The following is a 19,315-nucleotide window of genomic DNA, read 5'->3' as shown; positions in this document are numbered from 1 at the left end:
GGATTTCCCTTAAAGAATTGAGCTTAATAGTGGGTGTTTAGTATATCAAGAGGTGTTCAAAGAAAGACCAGGAACATTTCGACAGTGTTTACCAGCCCCATATGCAGACCCATAGATTTTACTACCATGCCTCGGCTAGGCAATTATCTGGTAGGTGCACTAGTTCACGTGCACAATGATGTGTTAAGCATTATCCCTGCTCCATTATTCCTGCTAGCAAAAGGCTAGAAACAACCTGTGTCCAATCACAGGGGACAGGATGAAGAACAATAACTAGCTGACCATATGCTGGAATTCTGAACAGTGGATACAAGAAATGAGATAAGTCTATAGATATTTACATGAAAAATGTGCCAGAATATATTGTAAAGTGAAAAAGGCAAATTACAGAAATGTGTACAGTGGCCGGGCACGGTTGGTCACCCCTGTAATCCCAACACTTGGGGGGGCTGAGGTGGGCTGATCACCTGAGGTCAGGAGTTCGAGACCATCCTGGCCAACATGGTGAAACCCTGTCTCTACTAAAAATATAAAAATTAGCCCTGCATGCCTATTATCCCAGTTACTAGGGGAGGCTGAGGCAGGAGAATCACTTGAACCTTGGAGGTGGAGGTTGCAGTGAGCCGAGATCACCACGCCACTGCACTCCAGCCTGGGCGACAGAGCAAGACTCTTGTCTCAAAAAAAAAAAAAGTGTACAGTATGACGTCATTTCTATTTAAGATATACATGTAATCGTGCATTGAAAATAATCTGAAGGATACATACCAAGCTGTAGGTAGGATTTACCTAAAAGGGTATAGGGATACAAAGAGGAAGTGAGCTCCCCGTCCCATGAGGTATGCAAGCAGAGGCTAGCTGCCCCGTTTTCAGGGATGCTGCAGAAGGCATTTCCACATTCCTCAGAGATGACCTCGGTTCCACTCAGCCCTGAGAATCCCTGAGCGAGGGGAAGTCAGGGTTGGGAGAAGAGTCCACCCCTAAGGGGAAAGAGTTAAGCAGGGCTGCGCTCCTGTGGGCGGGCTCGCGATCTGCAGCGCCGGGCTCTGTTAGCCGAGTCTGAGCATCTCGGAGGATGCGGCGCGGCGAGCGGCTGCAGGGACGCGCGCAAGGTGAACGCGGGGGCTGCGGCGCGCAGGTGAGGAGCTGGCCCAGGGAGGGGGCGATGGCGGGGCCCCGGCGGGGAGCGTGGCCTGCTGCCCCCGTCGCGGGCGCAGGCGACAAGGCCTGCACGGCGCCCACCCCCATCCAGCACACTGCGGGAAGGCGCGGAGCCAGGGAGAGCGGAGACGGAGGAGGAGAAGGAGGAGGAGGAGAGGTAACCCGAGATGGACCAGCTCCGAGGCTGCCCTGCAGCGGCCTCGCCCTGCCCCCAGGCCGGCCTCTCCCCAGTCCCTGCGACAGAGAGATCCGCCACCCCCACAGCCTCTCCAGCAGTGGGAGCCCAGGACTGGGCAAGCCCCGGCCTTGTCCGCAGGTGCCCACATCTCTTGGGTTGGCGGTGGTAGGCAGATGGCATGTTTATCTTTGGAGGCCCCATTCAGCCCTCCAAAGGCAAAGCGTTTTGGACCTCATGTGGAAGATGAGCCTCCGAGGGTTTCACAACCCTGATTGTGTCCACTCAGCTGTGTGACCTTGGGGGAGTTGCTCACCCTCTCTGAACCCCCGTTTCTTCTCCTTGTGAAATGGCTAGTCCCACACCTTGTATTGGGAGGGCGGAATGACATGTTGCTAAGCTTAGCACAGGAGCCTAACTGGGGAAGAACTAAACACAGGAGCACTGTTTTTAGCCAGTACCTGTGTTAGGGGCCTCTCAGCACACCCCTACTCTCAACCTTGGAGCTAAGCCCTGTCTCTGGGCCCCCAGCACCTATCCTAGACCAGGAGCAGCCCACGAGGCTCCGTGAATGTTTGAGAAATGAACTAACAAGGCTTTAAGACAGAGTCTAAACTCAAGTTTGGAGGATGGGACTCAGAGGTCTTTGAACCCCTTGAAATTGTCCACAACTTTTGGTGAGCCAGCATCGTTTCGCTGGGAGAGCATCAGGGATTTTCAGTGGCTTCTTAAGGTGTCTGTGAGCCACCACGGGTTAAGAGCCTGGAAGCTTTGGGGACAGCTGCTCCCCAGAGAGGAAAAGAGCAGGGCCTCTGCCCCCAAACACACCGAGGCCTCAGCTCTCGCACCCTCCATGCACCCTCTCCTGGTGGTGCCTCCCTGGCCCACCGACAGGCTCTCGGGAACAGGAACTTTTAGGGGATATCCACCTGGGGCCAGGTATATACTGGAGGCTGCAGGTTTGAAATAAGAGATTATTATAGAATCAGACCAGGGTGACAAGTGCCCAGGAAGGTGAGGGAAGGAAGGCGGGAAGAGGAATGTCTAAGCTGAAACAAGTCACCATCCTGTCTTACCTGGGTGTTTACACTGGCGTCTCTCTCCCCGTCTTTTTTTTTTTTTTTTTTTTTTTTGAGCTGGAGTCTCGCTCTGTCGCCCAGGTTGGAATGCAGTGGTGCAATCTTGGCTCACTGCAACCTCCATCTCCTGGCTTTCAAGTGATTCTCCTGCCTCAGCCTTCTACGCAGCTGGGATTACAGGCACACACCACCATGCCTGGCTAATTTTTGTATTTTTAGTAGTGATGGGATTTCACCATGTTGGATAGCCTGGTCTCGAACTTCTGACCTCAAGTGATCCGCCCACCTAGGCCACCCAAAGTGCTGGGATTCCAGGTGTGAGCCACAGCACCTGGCCTCTCTCCGTTTTTTAAAACACGAATAAGGCTTTGTCATCCCCATGCTTTCCATCCCCACTAGCTGCCTGTGACATGTGGAATAAAATTCAGGTGCCACGTCGTGGCCTACAAGACACCTGTGACCTCACCTCCGCCTTCCTGATTTTCATTTCCTGTGCTCCAGCAGCACTTGTGTTCTTTTTTTTTTTTAGACAGAGTCTGACTCTGTCGCCCAGGCTGGGGTATGATGGTATAATCTCAGCTCACTGCAACCTCTGCCTCCCGGGTTCAAGTGATTCTCCTGCCTCAGCCTCCCAAGTAGCTGGGATTACAGACACCCGACACCATGCTTGGCTAATTTTTGTATTTTTAGTACAGATGGGGTTTTGCCATGTTGGCCAGGCTGGTCTCAAACTCCTAGCCTCAAACAATGTACCAGCCTCAGCCTCCCAAAGTGCTGGGATTACAGGCCTGAGTCATTGTGCCCAGCCCACACTCCTATTATTTCTTGAACTCACCCAGCTCATTCCTGCCTCAGAGCCTCTGTACTTGCTGTTCCCTCTGCTAAATGCCTTTTCCCCAAATCTTCAAAGAGCTGACTCTTTCTTATTCAGCATTTAGCTTAAATGTCACCTCAGAGAGGACATTCTGGTAACCCCTGTGTAAATGGCCTCTCATCCATCTCTTAGCCCTCTTTTATTTTCTTCATAGCTCATCTTATTTAAAAGTATGTATCATCGTCTCTCCCCTAGAATGCCGTTTGCGAGGGCAGTCTCATCAGTGTTTTTCACTGCTTTATCATCAGGGCCTGGCACATAGTGTGTGTGCAAATTATTTGTTGAAATAGTTAAGGGGAATGGAGAGACAGAAAGCTTTCTGGACAGAGGGAAAAGTGAAAGGGTTCTAATGCATTTCAAGCGTCAGGTATGAACCTCGCCCATATGTGTTTGGTTATTTAAGTCTTATAAGAGCCGCCTCAAGTTAGACAGGCTTATTATCCCCCATTTTACTGATGGGGAAACTACGATGCAGAGAAGTCAAATGACTCCCCCAGGAAATGAAGATGTTGGGATTCAAACTCAGGCCCCTCCCCAAAGGCAGGTGCATATTCCTCTCCCTCTCCACCTCTCTCATTTTTGAAGTGGGCTTTAGGAATAACATTTCAGGCTGGGCGCAGTGGCTCATGCCTGTAATCCCAGCACTTTAGGGGGCCAAGATGGGCAGATCACTTGAGGTCAGGAGTTTAAGACTAGCCTGGCCAACATGGTGAAACCCTATCTCTTAAAAATATAAAAATTAGCCAGGTGTGGTGGCATATGTCTGTAACCCCAGCTACTCAGGAGGCTGAGGCAGGAGAATCACTTGAACCCGGGAGGCGGAGGTTGCAGCAGTGAGCCAAGATCACGCCACTGTACTCCAGCCTGAGCAACAGAGTGAGACTATGTCTCAAAAAAAAAAAAAAAAAAAAAAAAAAAAAAAAAAAAGAACAGGATTTCAGCAAGTGAAGGAGAAGGGAGAGAGCATTTCCGCAGAAGCAAAGGCATGGGAGTCACACAGTCCAGTGGATGTTGGAGGACAGATGAACAGCCTGTGGTGGCCAGGGTCTTGGAAGGCCAGGAGAGGAGCTTATGTTCTTTCCTGAGGGAAATGGGGAGCCACTGAAGGTTTTAAAGCAGGCAAGTGCCACATCCCGCAGTTTTAAAAGCAGAGAAGCTGCTGCCTTACATTGTTTTTCTTTCCTGACAGCCCCTTGAGGAAGGCATGGGGGCCCTCAGCCCTCACATGTCATTCCCCCTGTTTTTTTTTTTTTAGGCTCATCCAGTGAGGACTGGAAGGTGGGGGCTTTAGGCCCAGGCATCGGAGTAGACCATGGCCTCCAGCCCATGGGGCTGTGTATGTGGCTTTCTGCTGTTGTTGCTGCTGCCACTCCCGGGGACTGGCCCTGCCCTGGGGAGGGGCTTTCCCAGGCCACTTGAAAACTCCAAAACCCCTATGATTCCTGGAGCCCACCCTAAGGGCTCTTTGGGCTCAGAGCCCCACTCCTTTGACATCTTCCTGGACAACCCCAGAGCTGAGAGTCATAGGAACTCTGATGTCCGTCACGCCCCTGCTGACGAGATGCCTGAGAAGCCTGTAGCCTCTCCCCTTGGCCCAGCCCTGTATGGGCCCAAAGCAGCCCAAGGGGCTCAGAGAGAACGACCCCCAGTAACTGATGACCTCCAGATGGCTCGAGGACAAAGCTCCCACGGCTGGACAGGACCTCTGGATTCACAAGAGCTTCTGGAGCAAGAAGCAGTGGCTCCGCACCCAGTGGGCCACCCTCATCTCACTTTCATCCCTACAACTCCCAGACTTCAACTCAGGGTAGCCACAGTTCCTCCCTCCCTGCAGCATGGAGGCCAACAGGGACAGCAGCCACCTAGAGATGAGGGTCTGAAGGCCAAAACCAAGAGCAGGGTCCTACCCACTTCTCCCTCAGACTACCAGGGCCCACCCCACACCCTTGTTCCCCACTCAGGTACTGTCAAGAGGCCAGTCCTGGAAGGACAGGGTGGGTCTGAGGAACACTTCCAGGAGGCAGCTCAAGGCCCCCTCTTCACCCAGCAGGATCCAGCAGCCTCTGATGTTGGCTCAGTTCCCCCAGTTGAGGTGGTGTACTCTCAGGAGCCAGGGGCCCAGCCAGACTTGGCATTGGCCAGAAGCCTTCCTCCTGCTGAGGAGCTGCCGGTTGAGACCCCCAAGAGGGCTGGAGCTGAGGTGTCCTGGGAAGTCAGCTCCTCAAGTCCGCTGCCCAAGCAGGTTGACCTCCCTGACGCTAAGGATTCACCAGGACCCCAGCCCATGGATCCGCCTGCCTCAGAGGCTCCTGACGGGCCGTCCAAGCCAGGTTGGTGTCAGTGAGCGTGTTGAGTGATGTTCCGGGGCAGCTGGATGCCTCAATTCTGTTTGACCCTGGGTCCCTCTACGTCTCATTTTCCTCTCTGTGGCAAATGAAGGTGATTGTGACTCAATCCTGAGGGATTAGGAGCACCATAGGAGGGTCAGGTAACTACTGCTTAGTTATAGTCAGATGACTACTTTGTCATTTCAGAGATAGCAGCAATGAATGGAGCAGACCCCATCTCCCCCCAGCGGGTGAGAGGAGCCGTGGAGGCCCCAGGCACCCCCAAGCCCCTCATCCCTGGTCCCTCAGACCCTGGCCCAGCTGCAAACCGAACAGAGAGCCCCATGGGGGCCCTGCAGCCAGGTGAGGGCATGGCTGGGGTGTGGGGAGAGGGAGTGCTCTGTCTAGTAACTGAGAACCTCTGTTGGGGGTGTGTGAGGGGTGGAGGGCAGGGAATGAATGGAGACAATCACCTGCTTAAAGGAGTTGCCCAGGGCCTCCTTCAAACAGCCTAGGATAATAAATTCATACTCACTGGGAAATCTGGGAGAAGTCATTTGCCCTTTTGGGGCTAGAATGTTCTAATATGTAACATGGATATGTTTTAGAACAACAACAACAAAAAAATACAAAAATTAGCTGGGTGTGGTTGTGCATGCCTGTAGTCCCAGCGATTCTGGAGGTTGAGGTGGGAAATCCCTTGACCTGGAGGTCAAGGCTGCAGTGAGCCCTTATTGCACCACTGCACACCAGCCTGGATGACAGAGTGAGAACCTGTCTCAAAAAAAAAAAAAAAAAAAAAGAAAGAAAGAAAGAAAGAAAGAAAGAAAAAGAAATTTCAATGCCCAAGCCACGTTCCAAGAAATTCTTATTCCTTGGCCTCCAGACGATTCTATTATGCAGCCCATGTGTTGAACTGCTGGGGTACTACCTCCCTGATAGTACCCTGAAATAAAAACGATAGGGGACATCCATTTAGCACTTACTGGGTGTTGGGCACCATGCTAAACATTCCGTCTTCTTCACAACCCAATGAGGCAGGTGCTGTTATCTCCATTTTGCAGATTTGCTTGGAAAAGTTAAATGACTTGCTAACCACACTAGAGGGTGATAGAAAATCAAAAGCACTTTTCAAAAGGCGATTTTAATATTGTTATCATTGCAGATGACGCCGAGGAGTGGCCGGGGCGCCCCCAAAGCCATCCCCCAGCACCCCCAGTCCAGGCCCCCTCGACGTCACGCCGGGGCCTCATTCGAGTCACCACACAGCGAGCCCTGGGCCAGCCTCCCCCTCCGGAGCCCTCAGCCAGCTCCATGGCTTCAGCCCCAGCCTCCAGCCCCCCAGCCAATGCCACTGCACCCCCGCTACGCTGGGGCCCCCTGCGGCGGGTCCTGAGCTTCTCCTGGGAGCTGCACGTCTACGGGGTGGGGGTGCTCTTTCTGCTGCCCGCGTTGTTGGCGCTGGCTGCGCTGGCAGCCGCCCCAGCAGGGCCCCGGCTGGCATTGGTGGCCGCGGTGCTGGTGCTCGTGGCTTCAGGGCTGCGATCCGCCTACATGCTTACCGACCCTTATGGCTCGCAGGCGCGGCTGGGCGTTCGCGGGGGCTTGGTGCTCTACAACCTGCCCTTCCCCTTGCTGCTCACGGCGCTGGCGGCCCTGACTCTGCTCGGCCTGGGCGCTGGGCTGCCGCCACCGCTGCAAAACCCACTCCTGCTGGGAGCAGTGGCGTTGGTGCATGGTGTGGGGTTGCTCGCGACAGACCTGCTGTCCACATGGTCTGTGCTCAACCTCCTTATGCAAGGCTTGTCGTGCGCCTGGGGCGCGGCCGTGGCTCTAGGCACGCTCTGCCTGTGCCGTCGCCGCCTGCTGGACGGCCCACGGGGCTGGGATGCCAGCCCGGGCCCTCGGCTGTTGGCCGTGGCGGGCGCGCTGGGGCTGCTGGCCAGCGGCTTGCAGCTGGCGGCTGCGCTCTGGCTGTACCCGGGCCCAGGTCGCGTGGGCCGCTTCTCGTGGGCCTGGTGGGGTGTCCACTTCTGGCTGCGCCTCCTGGAGCTGACATGGGCGCTCGCCCTGGCGCTGGCCGCGGTGGCTGCCGCGAGACCCAGGCCGCCCACGGAGCACGCTTGCTGGGCTAAGCTGATGCGGCTGGCGTGCCCGGCGCCGTCGGGCAAGAGCGAGGTGCCGGAGCGACCCAATAACTGCTATGCGCGGCCCAGCAGCGTTGGTGCAGGCAGCTTGGACATCAGCAAGAGCCTCATCCGCAACCCGGCGGAGAGTGGGCAGCTGGCCACGCCCAGTTCAGGCGCCTGGGGCTCGGCTGCGTCGCTGGGTCGCGGACCCCAGGGTGGCCCAGGACTGTCCCGCAACGGTGTGGGACCGGCGCCATCGCTGAGCGAGCTGGATCTGCGGCCGCCATCGCCCATCAACCTGAGCCGTAGCATCGACGCCGCGCTCTTCCGCGAGCACCTGGTGCGAGACAGTGTGTTCAAGCGCTGCGGCCTCCGCGGCGTGGCCTCCCCGCCGCCTGGAGGCGCTGTGCGGCCGCGTCGGGGCAGCCATCCCAAAGCCGAGCTCGACGACGCTGGCTCCTCGCTCCTCCGCGGCCGCTGCAGGTCGCTCAGCGACGTGCGCGTGCGCGGGCCGGTCCCACAACACGTAGTGGAAGATCCCGACGGGGCAGCCGCGGTGGCTTCTGGCAGCTCCCTGGACAGCTTCTCCAGGGGCTCACTCAAGATCAGTTGGAACCCCTGGCGCCACGGGCTGTCATCAGTGGACAGTCTGCCCCTAGATGAGTTGCCCAGCACAGTACAGCTACTGCCTGCCCCGACCCCAGCCCCTGACTCTACCGCTGCTCGGCCGGGGAACGGCCAGGGAGAGGTCCAGCCGCGCGGCAAGCCTGGGGAATCCCGCAGCGCCTCCAGTGATACCATCGAGCTTTGAGGAGCGGTCCTGACGCAGGGCTAGGACCCTGGCCGATGCCCACATGGCATGGCCGACTGGGACAGTTGAGCCTTTAAAAAATGGGTATCCTGGCCGGGCGCGGTGGCGCACGCCTGTAATCCCAGCACTTTGGGAGGCCAAGGTGGGCGGATCACGAGGTCACGAGTTCGAGCCCAGCCTCTTAGTCTCGAACATAGTGAAACCCTCGTCTCTACTAAAAATACAAAAAAATAGCCAGGTGGCACACGCCTGTAGTCCCAGCTACTCGGGAGGCTGAGGCGGGAGAACTGCTTGAACGGGAAGACGGAGGTTGCAGTAAGCCGAGACCACACCATTGCACTCCAGCCTGGGTGACAGAGTGAGACTCCGTCTCAAAAAAAAAAAAAAAAAAAAAAAAAAAAAGACACCCCAGGCCTCCACCTGACGACAGCCCCCGGGGGACAGCCAGGTTTGAACTCACCCCACCCCCATGCCCTGTTTTTTGCTTTTAATATTTCTGGTTTTCAGCCGGTATTTTGCACAGAGGCCGTGTCTTATGCGGAATACAGGGTGGGTATGCATGGATTTGGGCATGAAGAACAGGGAGCAGGTGCCCCAGACTCCCCAACATGGAGTGATGAGCCTCGCTTGTCTAGACTGTCCTCTTTGTGCCAAAGAAATAAACCCTTAGGACTTGGCTCATGCTTCCCACTGGCCATGCCAGGATCCTGTATTCATAAAAGGAAGGAGAGACTGGAGGCCCTGCCTCCCAGTCATTCTAAGTCCTGTGTATTGGACAGAGGGGAGGACTTTGAGGAAAGGTTGCTTGAGGCTTGGAGGCCCTGGTCATAATGGCGACCACACTTATTGAACATCTCTTGTGTACTGTCCAGGTCTTCACATTTATGACCTAATTTAATTCTCATGTTAAGTCTGAGTGGAAAGCATTATGAAGCCCATTTGAGGAAAGAGAAGAGTGAAGTTCAGAGGCAAAAGTCATCTGTCCAGGGTCCTTTGCCAAATGACAGCTGGCATGGAACCATCCTAAGGCTGGTTCCTCTACCCTCCTTCTCCTAACAGCACTTCAGGGGCAACCTTCTCCTCTATCTTTTCTCCACTCACCATCAGGGAAGCCCTCAATTTCCCAGGATTCTAGGAAATTTCCCTAAGGTGGGGGGTGGTGGAACAGGTAGTAAGACTGAAGCCTTTTAACTTTCCAAGACCTTTCTTTATTTCCTGAGATGAATAAATAAATGGCAATGAGGGGTGGGGATGTGGTGAACACAGAACGAGCTGGCAGGAGGGGGCTGGCATGCAGCTGGCAGGAGGGGGCTGTGACGGCCCCACCACTGTGAGGATCCCCTCATCCTGAGCAGGGGCCAAAGCTCACTAGCAGCCACCATTAAGGAAAAACTTCTGAAATTCACACATTGTGAAGCCTGCCAGTCCCCGCCAGGTGAAGAACTCATGGTATCCACCTTCAGGGCTACTTTTTACCCTAGGGGCCTTGTCTGCCCAGACCTGGGTACCTGGGCTGCTCTGTAAGGCAGGTAGGGTTGCTTACCCCACTCTCAAAAATAAACCAAGCTGTCCTGAGTGTCCAGCAGGAGGGCAGCCCAAGCTCTGGGGGCAGCGTAGGTGGGAGGAGATCCTACAAGTGGTGGCCAAGATTATCTGCCCTTGATGAAGCCCTCCAGCACACGGTCACTGCGCTCTGACAACCAGTAGCCAGTCATGGCTGCCACAGCCCCGATGAAAATGGCAGTGAACACCAAGTCGCCCTTAGCAGCCAGCGTGGCCAGTGCACAGATGATGACGCCAAAGAACATCTGCTGCAGCACCACCAACTCGTCCTCTGTCATCTCTGAGAAGAAGCCCGCCGACTCTGCAGAGGAGCGAGAGATGCAGCCTGGCACTCGTATCCCTGTTCCTGGCAGTTCTTGGAGCCTCCCCAGAACTCCCATGCACCTGATCATCATGGCCACCAGGCCTGCCCAGCAAGCCAGGCACACAACATTTACTGCTCAAAACCACGCTGCAAGAGGCAGTTACCATCCCTGTCTCACTAAATGGGAAAGTGAGGCTCAGAGAGGTAAAGGGGTTGGACTTGCCAAGGCCATGTGGTAGACAAGTTGGGGGCAGAGCACTTATTACATGTATGAGTCTCATTCCACGGTCAGACTGTCTGGATTGGGATCTCAGCTCTGCAACTTGCTTGCCATATAGCCCTGGGAAAGTAGCTTCATCTCTCTGCATCTTAGTTTTTACATAGTTAGAATGGGGATGAGAACCCGACCTCCAGCGTCGGGCTGTTTCAGGGGTTAAATAAGTTAAGATGAGGAATGCACCTAGAACAGCATCTCACATAGTAATTGCTGGGGAAATGGTCCCTGCCATCACTGTTGTGATTACCCTGCATCTCACCACACCCCCAGCCTAGAACAGCTCTCAGCAGGCCAGGGCAAACACTGGTCCCATTGGATAGATGAGGAAACAGGTTAGGGAGGCAGACTGATTTGATGCCAAGTCTGATTCCCTTTGTACCCTGGAAAGTGTAAGGCTGCTGAGAGCCAACCTGGAGATCAGATGTACAGCCTGGTCTCAGTGCAGCCTCCAGGGGGCTGGGTGGCAGTAGGGGTGGGGCAGGACTCGAGCTGCCACTGCTACCTGGGGAAGGGGCTTGCCTGCCCTCTATTTGAATGAGGACCTCCCCTCTCCCACCCCAGGGCTCACCTGGGATCTGCTCCTTCACACAGATGCCTTCCATCTGCTTGTAGCCCTCGGCACAGATGCAGCGATAACCGCCCTCGGTGTTTTCACACTGCTCATTCTCTCCGGGACACACCTCTGTCTCACACTCATCCACGTCTTGGGGGAAGGGAGGGGTCAGAGTCCTGCTAAGGCCCCCCACCCAGCACCCCGACTCCATCTTGTCCATCTCTCAACACTACCCTCTGCCCTTGCACAGGCAACATTCCACCCTTCCTTCCCCATATTCCAGCCCCTTCACCATTCATGCTGGGTGAGGCACTCCCAGGTGCCTGTGTCCCATCAGCAGGAGACTCACCGAGACACTTGGAGCCCACCTGCTGGTAGCCAGGGCTACACTTCTTACAGCGACCTGGCCCTGCCCCCATGCAGCCTAGGCAGGCCTTGGCACAGTCTGGAGACAGGAGAGAGATGAGGGTGAGATGTGCTCCTAGGCCCAGGAGAGCCATGCTCCAGAAGAGGAGGCCTGGGGGTGCTCTGAAGCCTGAGAAGGGGAAGGTTTGGAGGGACAGGTGTGGAGCAACTCCTCCTGCCCTCCTCACATCCCCACTGCAGAAGCAGACACTGACCTCGGCACTCATAGGAGCCCTCAGTATTCACGCAGAATTGGTCGGCTCCACAGTTGGCTCCCTCTGTGCCACACTCATCAATGTCTGCAGAGAGGTGAGCAGGGTGAGAATTTCGATCCCTATTTAGTAGGGAAGCTGAGGCCAGAGCCACTGGGGAATGGTCTTGCCTGGGATTAAATGGTATGGCAGGGACTGCAAGCTGTCTACCAACACAGAAGCAGACGTGCAGCTGGACTTCAGGCTGCCCAGCCAGAGACCACATTTTCCAATCTGTCTTGAAGCTAAGCGTGTCCCTGTGATTGAGTTGTGGCCAACAGGATGTAAACAGGAGTGGTGAGCTCCACTGTTATCTTGGTCTTAAAACAATGCTTAGACTCCTCAATGCACTTTCTTTCCCTTCTCCCTTCCTGAGTGCTGGGACATGGGACACGGAGATGCCCAGGACTCAGCTTCCACCATGCAGACAATGCCCAAGGGGATGATTGTGCAGGAAGTTACAGGAATGATCTGGGTACTGGAACGATTGTGACTAGCACAGCTCCCCTGCCAGCCTGGACTACTCACTTTGGGACTGTAATATGAGGAAAAAAAATAAACCTCTACCCTCTAGATTCTTTTTTTTTTTTTTTTTTTTGAGATGGAGTTTTGCTCTCGTTACCCACGCTAGAGTGCAATGGTGTGATCTCAGCTCGCTATAACCTCTGCCTCCTGGGTTCAAGCAATTCTCCTGCCTCTGCCTCCCGAGTAGCTGCGATTACAGGCACCTGCCACCACGGCTGGCTAATTTTTGTATTTTTAGTAGAGACTGGGTTTGCCATGTTGGCCAGGCTGGTCTTGAACTCCTGATCTCAGGTGATCCACCCCCCTTCGGCCTCCCAAAGTGCTGGGATTAGAGGCGTGAGTGAGCCACCATGCCCGGCCAACCTGTATATTCTTTAAGCCACAGTCTTTTGAGGATTTTTGTTATAACAGCTTAGCCTCTACTCTAGTCTAAGTAAGTGGCTAGGCTGGGACCAACCAAGTCTTAAACCCAGGTTTCCTGACCCCAAGTTCAGGGTCCTCATTCTCCTGGCCAACCCTTCCTCAATTTTTTTTTTTTTTTTTTTTTTTGAGATGGAGTTTTGCTTTGTTGCTCAGGCTGGAGTGCAGTGGCGCGATCTTGGCTCACTGCAAGCTCCGCCTCCCGGGTTCATGCCATTCTTCTGCCTCAGCCTCCTGAGTAGCTAATTTTTTGTATTTTTAGTAGAGATGGGGTTTCACTGCGTTAGCCAGGATGGTCTCGATCTCCTGACTTTGTGATCTGCCCTCTTTGGCCTCCCAAAGTGCTGGGATTACAGGCGTGAACCACCGCGCCCAGCCCCTTCCTCAATTTTTAAGACTTGGCCAAAGTAGCACCTCCTCCAAGAAGCCTTTCCTGATTCCCCATCACCACTTCCACTGAACTAGATCAGAGGCATCTCTCACTGTACACAGGGACTATACTACACAGTACCTGTGTACTGGACTGTAAGTATCTGGTTACTTGATCTCCATGAAGGTGAGGCCTAGGCTAGTTTAGCCCAGGCTTGTGTTGAGAGAATGAAGGACCAAGCCCAGGCCCCTGCCCATCTTCCCCAGACCTAGCTAGAGCCCCACTTACCTACACACTTGAGGTGGTGCAGGGCCCAGCCCTTCTTGCATTGCAAACAGTTTGATTCCTCAGGTCCTGAGCATCGGGCACAGGGGCCAAAACAAGCTGGGTGGAATGGGGGCAGCATGAGGATAGGCAGGCAGATACCCCATCTGCCCCTGCCCAGTGCCACACCTTTTGGCTACCTACCCGAACATACCAGATGGCTGGCGTTGCGTTCTGCCTCGAAGTAGCCAAGGCCACACTGGCCACAGGCCTCACCCCCGTAGCCGGCTTGGCAGTCACACTGCCCGCTGCCCCCTCGTGTCCCTTCCCCTTCACACTGCCCGTAGCCACCACAGGGCCTCTCTGTGCCCCCAGGACAGGCTGTGGGAAGACACCAAACCAGGTGAGGTCGTCTATACAACCTTGACATACAAGAGAATATTTTCTGCTCTGCATATCAGTAACATTTTTGGAGAAGACAATTAATTTTAGTGACATAATATTTTGTCATAAAAGTGAAATTTACTTAACCAATTTCCTCTTGTGGAATAATCAGATTTTACAAACCTTTTATTTATTTATTTATTTTTAGTGACAGGGTCTTGCTCTGTTTCCCAGGCAATGACATGATCATAGCTCACTGCAGCCTCGAACTCCTGGGCTCAAGCAATCCTCCCACCTCAGCCTAGGGGGACTACAGTACAGGCTGCACTACCATGCCCCACCTTTTTTTTTTTTTTTTTTTTTTTTTTTTTTTTTTTAAGAGACAGGGTCTTGCTATTTACCCAGGCTGGTCTCTCAAACTCCTGGCCTCAAGTGATCCTCCTGCCTCAGCCTCCCAAAGTGCTGGGTTTACAGGCACGAGCCACTGCAACAAATATTTTCTTTCTTTTTTTTTTTTTTTTTGAGACAGAGTCTCGCTCTGTCGCCCAGGCTGGAGTGTAGTGGCGTGATCTTGGCTCACTGTAAGCTCCGCCTCCTGGGTTCATGCCATTCTCCTGCCTAAGCCTCCCGAGTAGATGGGACTACAGGCGCCCGCCACCACACCCGGCTAATTTTTTGTATTTTTTAGTAGAGACAGGGTTTCACCGTGTTTGCCAGGATGGTCTCGATCTCCTGACCTCATGATCCGCCTGCCTCGGCCTCCCAAAGTGCTGGGATTACAGGCGTGAGCCACTGCGCCCGGCCAATAGTTTCTTTTACAAAGACTGAATTTGCCATTTTTGCAGCTACCTCTTTATCTGTAGCTTCAGGAAAGACTGTTCTAAAAGAGGCTGGTAGTAAGTTTGGCTCTTGTGCCAGGACTGTGTGTGAGGATAGATGGTGACCATGGGGGCTCCAGGGCAACACCCGCCCCTCCCCAGGAAGATACCATAGTCCGATCTGGCATGGGAAATGAAGGGGCTGGGGGCTCTATCATTTCTTTAATACATGATGATAACCATACTGCATCTGACTCAGTGTAGCCCCTGTGCTTTCTCCAAGCCTTTCCCCACTGATTTGCCCATCTCCCCAGCCCTGTGAGGCGGGCAAGAACTGAGGTCCAGAGAAGTTATCTGAGTAGCCTGAGTTCACACAGCTAGCTAGGGACAGAGCCAGGACTGGATACCTGGACTTGGCAGTCCCCTCCCATCCCCAAGAGCAACTTAAAAACTCACGAAGGCAGGAGGGCCCAAAGGTGCCTGCGGGGCAGCAGAGCTTCAGGGAATCTGAGCACAGCCACTGGAACAGGTCCGGGGCCTCCTGCTGCCTGAGGCAGGGGCAGGGTGGAGGGAAGTGGGGAGGAGGCGCTGAGATAGTGTCAGAAGTGCTGTTCCCATTCCCCCACGCCTGAATCTGTGATTCAACCCAGCTTGGACATAAGACCCAAAAGGCCATCTGACCAATGCCCTTTGCCCATTTGGCAGAGGGGTAAACTGAGGCTCAAGTGGAGCACAAGTCCCCCTGCAAGTCCTTAGCAGATCTGGGTTTGGAAGGAGCAGAACCAGGACATGGCCCCCAGCATGCACCCCCCTGCTTCTTGGCCAAGTCAAGGCCTTATCACCAGGCCCCACCTGTGACCCACTCCCAGGGAAGGCCCCCTTGCCACTCACTTGTGAAACCACCAGCTCTCCACCAGCTCCTCACTCAGCTCCAGCAGGCGGTGGCACTCGAAGTCCGACTTGCTGCACACGCCCTCCAGCACCTCTACCAGGCGGGTCTCACTGACCAGACAGGGCAGGGCTGGTGGGAAACACGCCCCATCCTGCCCACCACCCTCCTCAGGTCTCTCTCTACCCTTCCTCGTGCCGTGACAATATGAAAGGAAAGGCCATGAGGTACAATAGAAGGGATCATGGTTCTGGGAAGCAGACGGACCTGGGTTCAAATCTAGTGGTAGGACCTTGGGCAAGTCACTTAACTTCTTTGAACCTCTTTGTTTTGTCATCTGTAAAATGGGGACAACAATACCTTCCCTGCAGGTTTGTTGTAACATACATCAGTTCCTGCATCTGAGCAATGGAATATAATACCCTTGCTGGGTAGATATAGCTAAAAATACATCCTATAACAAGTGTTGGCAGAGATGTGGAGAAATTAGAATCCTCCCACACTGCAGATGGGAATAAAAAATGGCATCACCATTGTGGAAAAGCAGTTCCTCAATAAGTTAAACATGGAATTGCCATAGAACCTGCCAATTCCACTACTGGATATAGACCCAAAAGAATGGAAAACAGGTGTTCAAATGAAAACTTGTACACAATGTTCACAGCAGCACTACTCACAACAGCCAAAAGGTAGAAACAATGCAGATGTCCATCAACTGATGCATGGATAAACAAAATGTGGTACAGCCAAACAAGAATATTATTCAGCCATAAAAAGGAATAAGTATTGATATATGCTACAGCATGGGTGAACCTTGAAAACATTATGCTAAGTGAAACTAGCCAGACACAAAAGGCCATATATTTTATGATTCCAATGAAATCAGCAAATCCATAATTTCTGCTCGACTAACACAAATTAGTGATTGCCAAGAGCCAGAGGAAGGGGAGAATGGGGAGTGGCTGTGTAACAGGTATAGGATTTTTTGGGGGGTAATGAAAATGTTCTGGAACTACATAGTGGTGATGGTTGCACAACATTGTAAATGTTATTAAATGTCCTTAATGGGAAATTTTTTATGTGTATTTTACCACAATTAAAATATATATATATATATATATATATATATATATATAAATATTTGATGCCTTATATCCTGTATTTAAAGGGTCTTACACAGTGCCTGGCATATAGGAAGTGATTTTAAAAAGCAAGTAACGCAGGAGCCATTACAAAGCTGGAAGTGCCTCTGGGGTTGTCTTAGCCAATGCCCTCATTCCTGAATGAGGAAACTCATGCCCGGCAAAGGAAAAGAGAAAATGACCAATGTTACATAATAACAAACCTTTATTTCTAGTGGGCATCCCAATTAAGCCCTTTCCACACTCCTATGAAATAGGCAAACCAGGTATTAATATCCCCATTTTACAGGCGAAGAAACTGTGGCTCTGAGAGGTTAAGAACCAACAATCAGGTCTAACTCTGAGCCTTTGCTGACTCCTCTTCCATTTGACTTTGAAAAGCTGGAGGCTCAGGACAGGGCTCAGGGCTTGGCTTTCTGTATCCTTCCCATGCCTTTCTTTACATACTGACTATTTAATGGCTTTCTGTATTATATATACTGACTATATAATGGCTCTCCTCATAATGACTTTCTTTACATACTGACTATATAATGATGACTCTCAAATTCCTGTTTCCAATTCCTACTCTTTTCTGAATTCCAGATTTGGATGGAGTCTACCTGGATGTCTAATGGACATTTCAGCCCAATACATTCAAAGAACACCACATCCCACCCCTCCCCTAAACCTTCTCAGTTTCCCATCTCACCATCTTAGAAAACAGCTGCACTATTCACCCAGTTGCTCAGGCCCAAAATCTAGTAAGCATCTTTTATTCTACCGTTTCTCTATATCCATAATGAATCTATCACCAGGTCCTATTGTTCTCTCTGCAAAATATACCCAGACTGTGACCCCTTCACCATGTCCTCCACTAGATACTACACTAGCTCGTATTGCCTTCATACCTAGATGATGCACTTGCCTCCCAAACTGGTCTCCCTGCTTCCTCCACCCTTGCCCCTTACAGTCTGTTTGCTACATAGCAGTGTGAGTAATCTTTAAATGTATAAAGAAGACAGTATCACTTTTTCTGCTCATAACCTTCCAAGAGCTTCCCATTACACTCCAAAAAAAAATCTAAACTCTTTTCTGTAGTCTTTGAGGCCTAAGCCTCCGCCTTCACCTTCTACCACTCTCCCCTTTGCTCACTCCACTCCAGCCACTTCTCGAATACACCAAGCTCAGTCCCATCCTCTGCCCTAAGCCTCCGCCTTCACCTTCTACCACTCTCCCCTTTGCTCACTCCACTCCAGCCACTTCTCGAATACACCAAGCTCAGTCCCATCCTCTGCCCTAAGCCTCCGCCTTCACCTTCTACCACTCTCCCCTTTGCTCACTCCACTCCAGCCACTTCTCGAATACACCAATTTCCTTCCTGTCACATAGCTCGCTTCTTCACTTCAGGTCTCACTGTTCAAATGCCACATCTTGAACACGCTGCCTCCCACCATCCTGCAGTCTACTGTGCTTCACTGTTTGTTCTTTCATCTGACATAATATTATTCACTTATTCATTGCTTGTCTTCTCTACTAGAATGTGAGCTCCAGGAAGGTGGGATTTTGCTTGCCTTGTTTACTGCTATACTATAGATGTTCAGTGCTATTTGTTGAATGAATAAGTGCTCCCCAAGAGTTCCTAGCCCTCCACCAGTAGAGCAGAGATTTGGCAGGGAGGGGAATATACACCCATTCCCCCAGCAGCCCCTTACCTGTCTTTGTATTTGGACAACTTCTCTTCCTCCCAGGCAGTGTTTCCACCTCCAAAGTTGTCCCGGATGGTTCTCTCCAGGCCCTGGAAACAGAAAATTAGTAATAGCTAAGTACAGTGCCTGGCACATGCTAGCACTTCACTGTTCTACTGACCAGGAAACTGAGGCACAGAAAGGCAACTTGCCTAGGGCCATACAACTAGTAAGAGACCAAAATGAAACTTGAATCCACGCAGATTTGCATCCCAGAGTTCCCCACTCTAAATCGCTGTGTTCCCCTCCAACGAGGCTGCTGGTGCACCCACCTTGTTGAAGCTGTCAACCAGTCCCCGGCAGGTATGACACGGATGGGGCTGAGGCGGGGGAGAAGACTGGGGAGGTGGAGAGGGCTGGAGCCAGATGGGGTCTGGGAGGCTGAGGAAGAGGCTCAGGCCCCAGAGCACAGCTGGGACCAGGCCCTTCGGGAGCCATAGGGCCATCTTTACCCAGGCTGGGGACCTGCAGAAAGAGGGCGTGGAGAGGCTTCACTGGAGTCAGGCCCCACGCGAGAAAGAAAAAGGTCTGTTCTGAGGTGCCGTGGCGTTGGGAAGTGCGTTATTACAAGCAAAAGAGGCCAAACTGGGTACTGCAGGGGCTGTGGGGATGGGTGGGGAAAGGCGCATAAGATGCAATTCCAGAAGAGAAATAAGTTATCCCCGTTAGCATGGGGGTGGGGAGAGGAAAGTGGCCTCGCTCCTTGGCAAGGGGGCAGAAGTCAGCCTCTTGTTTGAGGGTCTGATAAAGGCTATTAGGGGTCGGATCCGCAGAATTAGGGAGAAGAGATCAGATTCCAAGTACTGAAGGAGAGGAGGCCAGAGGGGTTGTTTTGGGGGAGGTGTCCGGAACCCCGGGCTTTGGGGG

General features: G+C 52.9%; 2 protein-coding genes and 1 long non-coding RNA gene across 6 annotated transcripts in view; 1 reads left to right on the top strand and 2 right to left on the bottom strand.

Annotated features, from left to right (window-relative positions):
* The window catches only part of PRRT3 (proline rich transmembrane protein 3), an 84,645-nt gene extending 75,412 nt beyond the window's left edge, over window positions 1–9,233 (top strand). The window contains exons 2-5 of one of the 3 annotated variants that reach the window (XM_050778688.1): window positions 1,046–1,138; window positions 5,340–5,619; window positions 5,824–5,979; window positions 6,782–9,233. In XM_050778688.1, the coding sequence (XP_050634645.1) occupies window positions 1,076–1,138; window positions 5,340–5,619; window positions 5,824–5,979; window positions 6,782–8,556 (2,274 nt within the window). In that variant the 5' untranslated portion in view covers window positions 1,046–1,075 and the 3' untranslated portion in view covers window positions 8,557–9,233. Of the gene's footprint in view, window positions 1–984; window positions 1,319–4,544; window positions 5,620–5,823; window positions 5,980–6,781 lie in introns of those variants that run through there. The other 2 variants (XM_050778687.1, XM_050778686.1) reach the window with 2 other exon arrangements.
* A 508-nt stretch (window positions 9,234–9,741) lies between these two features.
* Window positions 9,742–18,894, bottom strand: CRELD1 (cysteine rich with EGF like domains 1). 2 transcript variants are annotated; one of them, XM_050778704.1, is made up of 10 exons: window positions 18,721–18,894; window positions 18,416–18,498; window positions 15,582–15,692; window positions 15,147–15,238; window positions 13,693–13,869; window positions 13,513–13,608; window positions 11,874–11,957; window positions 11,603–11,698; window positions 11,269–11,403; window positions 9,742–10,420 (listed from the first exon to the last, which is right to left on the bottom strand). In XM_050778704.1, the coding sequence occupies exons 1-10, from the start codon at window positions 18,892–18,894 to the stop codon at window positions 10,206–10,208; spliced, it is 1,263 nt and encodes a 420-aa protein (XP_050634661.1). In that variant the 3' UTR covers window positions 9,742–10,205. The 2 variants fall into 2 exon arrangements, with proteins under 2 accessions (XP_050634661.1, XP_050634662.1); XM_050778705.1 differs by lacking the exon at window positions 9,742–10,420 and adding an exon at window positions 10,513–11,110.
* LOC126947735 (uncharacterized) lies at window positions 16,909–18,409 on the bottom strand. Its single transcript, XR_007723184.1, has 2 exons — window positions 18,071–18,409; window positions 16,909–17,905 (listed from the first exon to the last, which is right to left on the bottom strand). It is a non-coding gene; the product is annotated as an uncharacterized LOC126947735 (long non-coding RNA).
* Window positions 18,895–19,315: the final 421 nt, after the last annotated feature.

Source organism: Macaca thibetana, chromosome 2, assembly GCF_024542745.1.
Source record: "Macaca thibetana thibetana isolate TM-01 chromosome 2, ASM2454274v1, whole genome shotgun sequence".
NCBI lineage: Eukaryota > Metazoa > Chordata > Mammalia > Primates > Cercopithecidae > Macaca > Macaca thibetana.
The sequence above is the reverse complement of the archived record's forward strand: the minus strand, read 5'-3'. Positions and strand labels throughout refer to the sequence as shown.

Coding starts and splice junctions, on each gene's coding strand:
- CRELD1 (XM_050778704.1), bottom strand. CDS start 18,894: ATGGCCCTATGGCTCCCGAAGGGCCTGGTCCCAGCTGTGCTCTGGGGC. Junction 15,239..15,581: donor GAGAGCTGGTGGTTTCACAA/GTGAGTGGCAAG, acceptor CCCCTGCCTCAG/GCAGCAGGAGGCCCCGGACC. Junction 11,699..11,873: donor GGGCTCCTATGAGTGCCGAG/GTCAGTGTCTGC, acceptor TCCTGTCTCCAG/ACTGTGCCAAGGCCTGCCTA.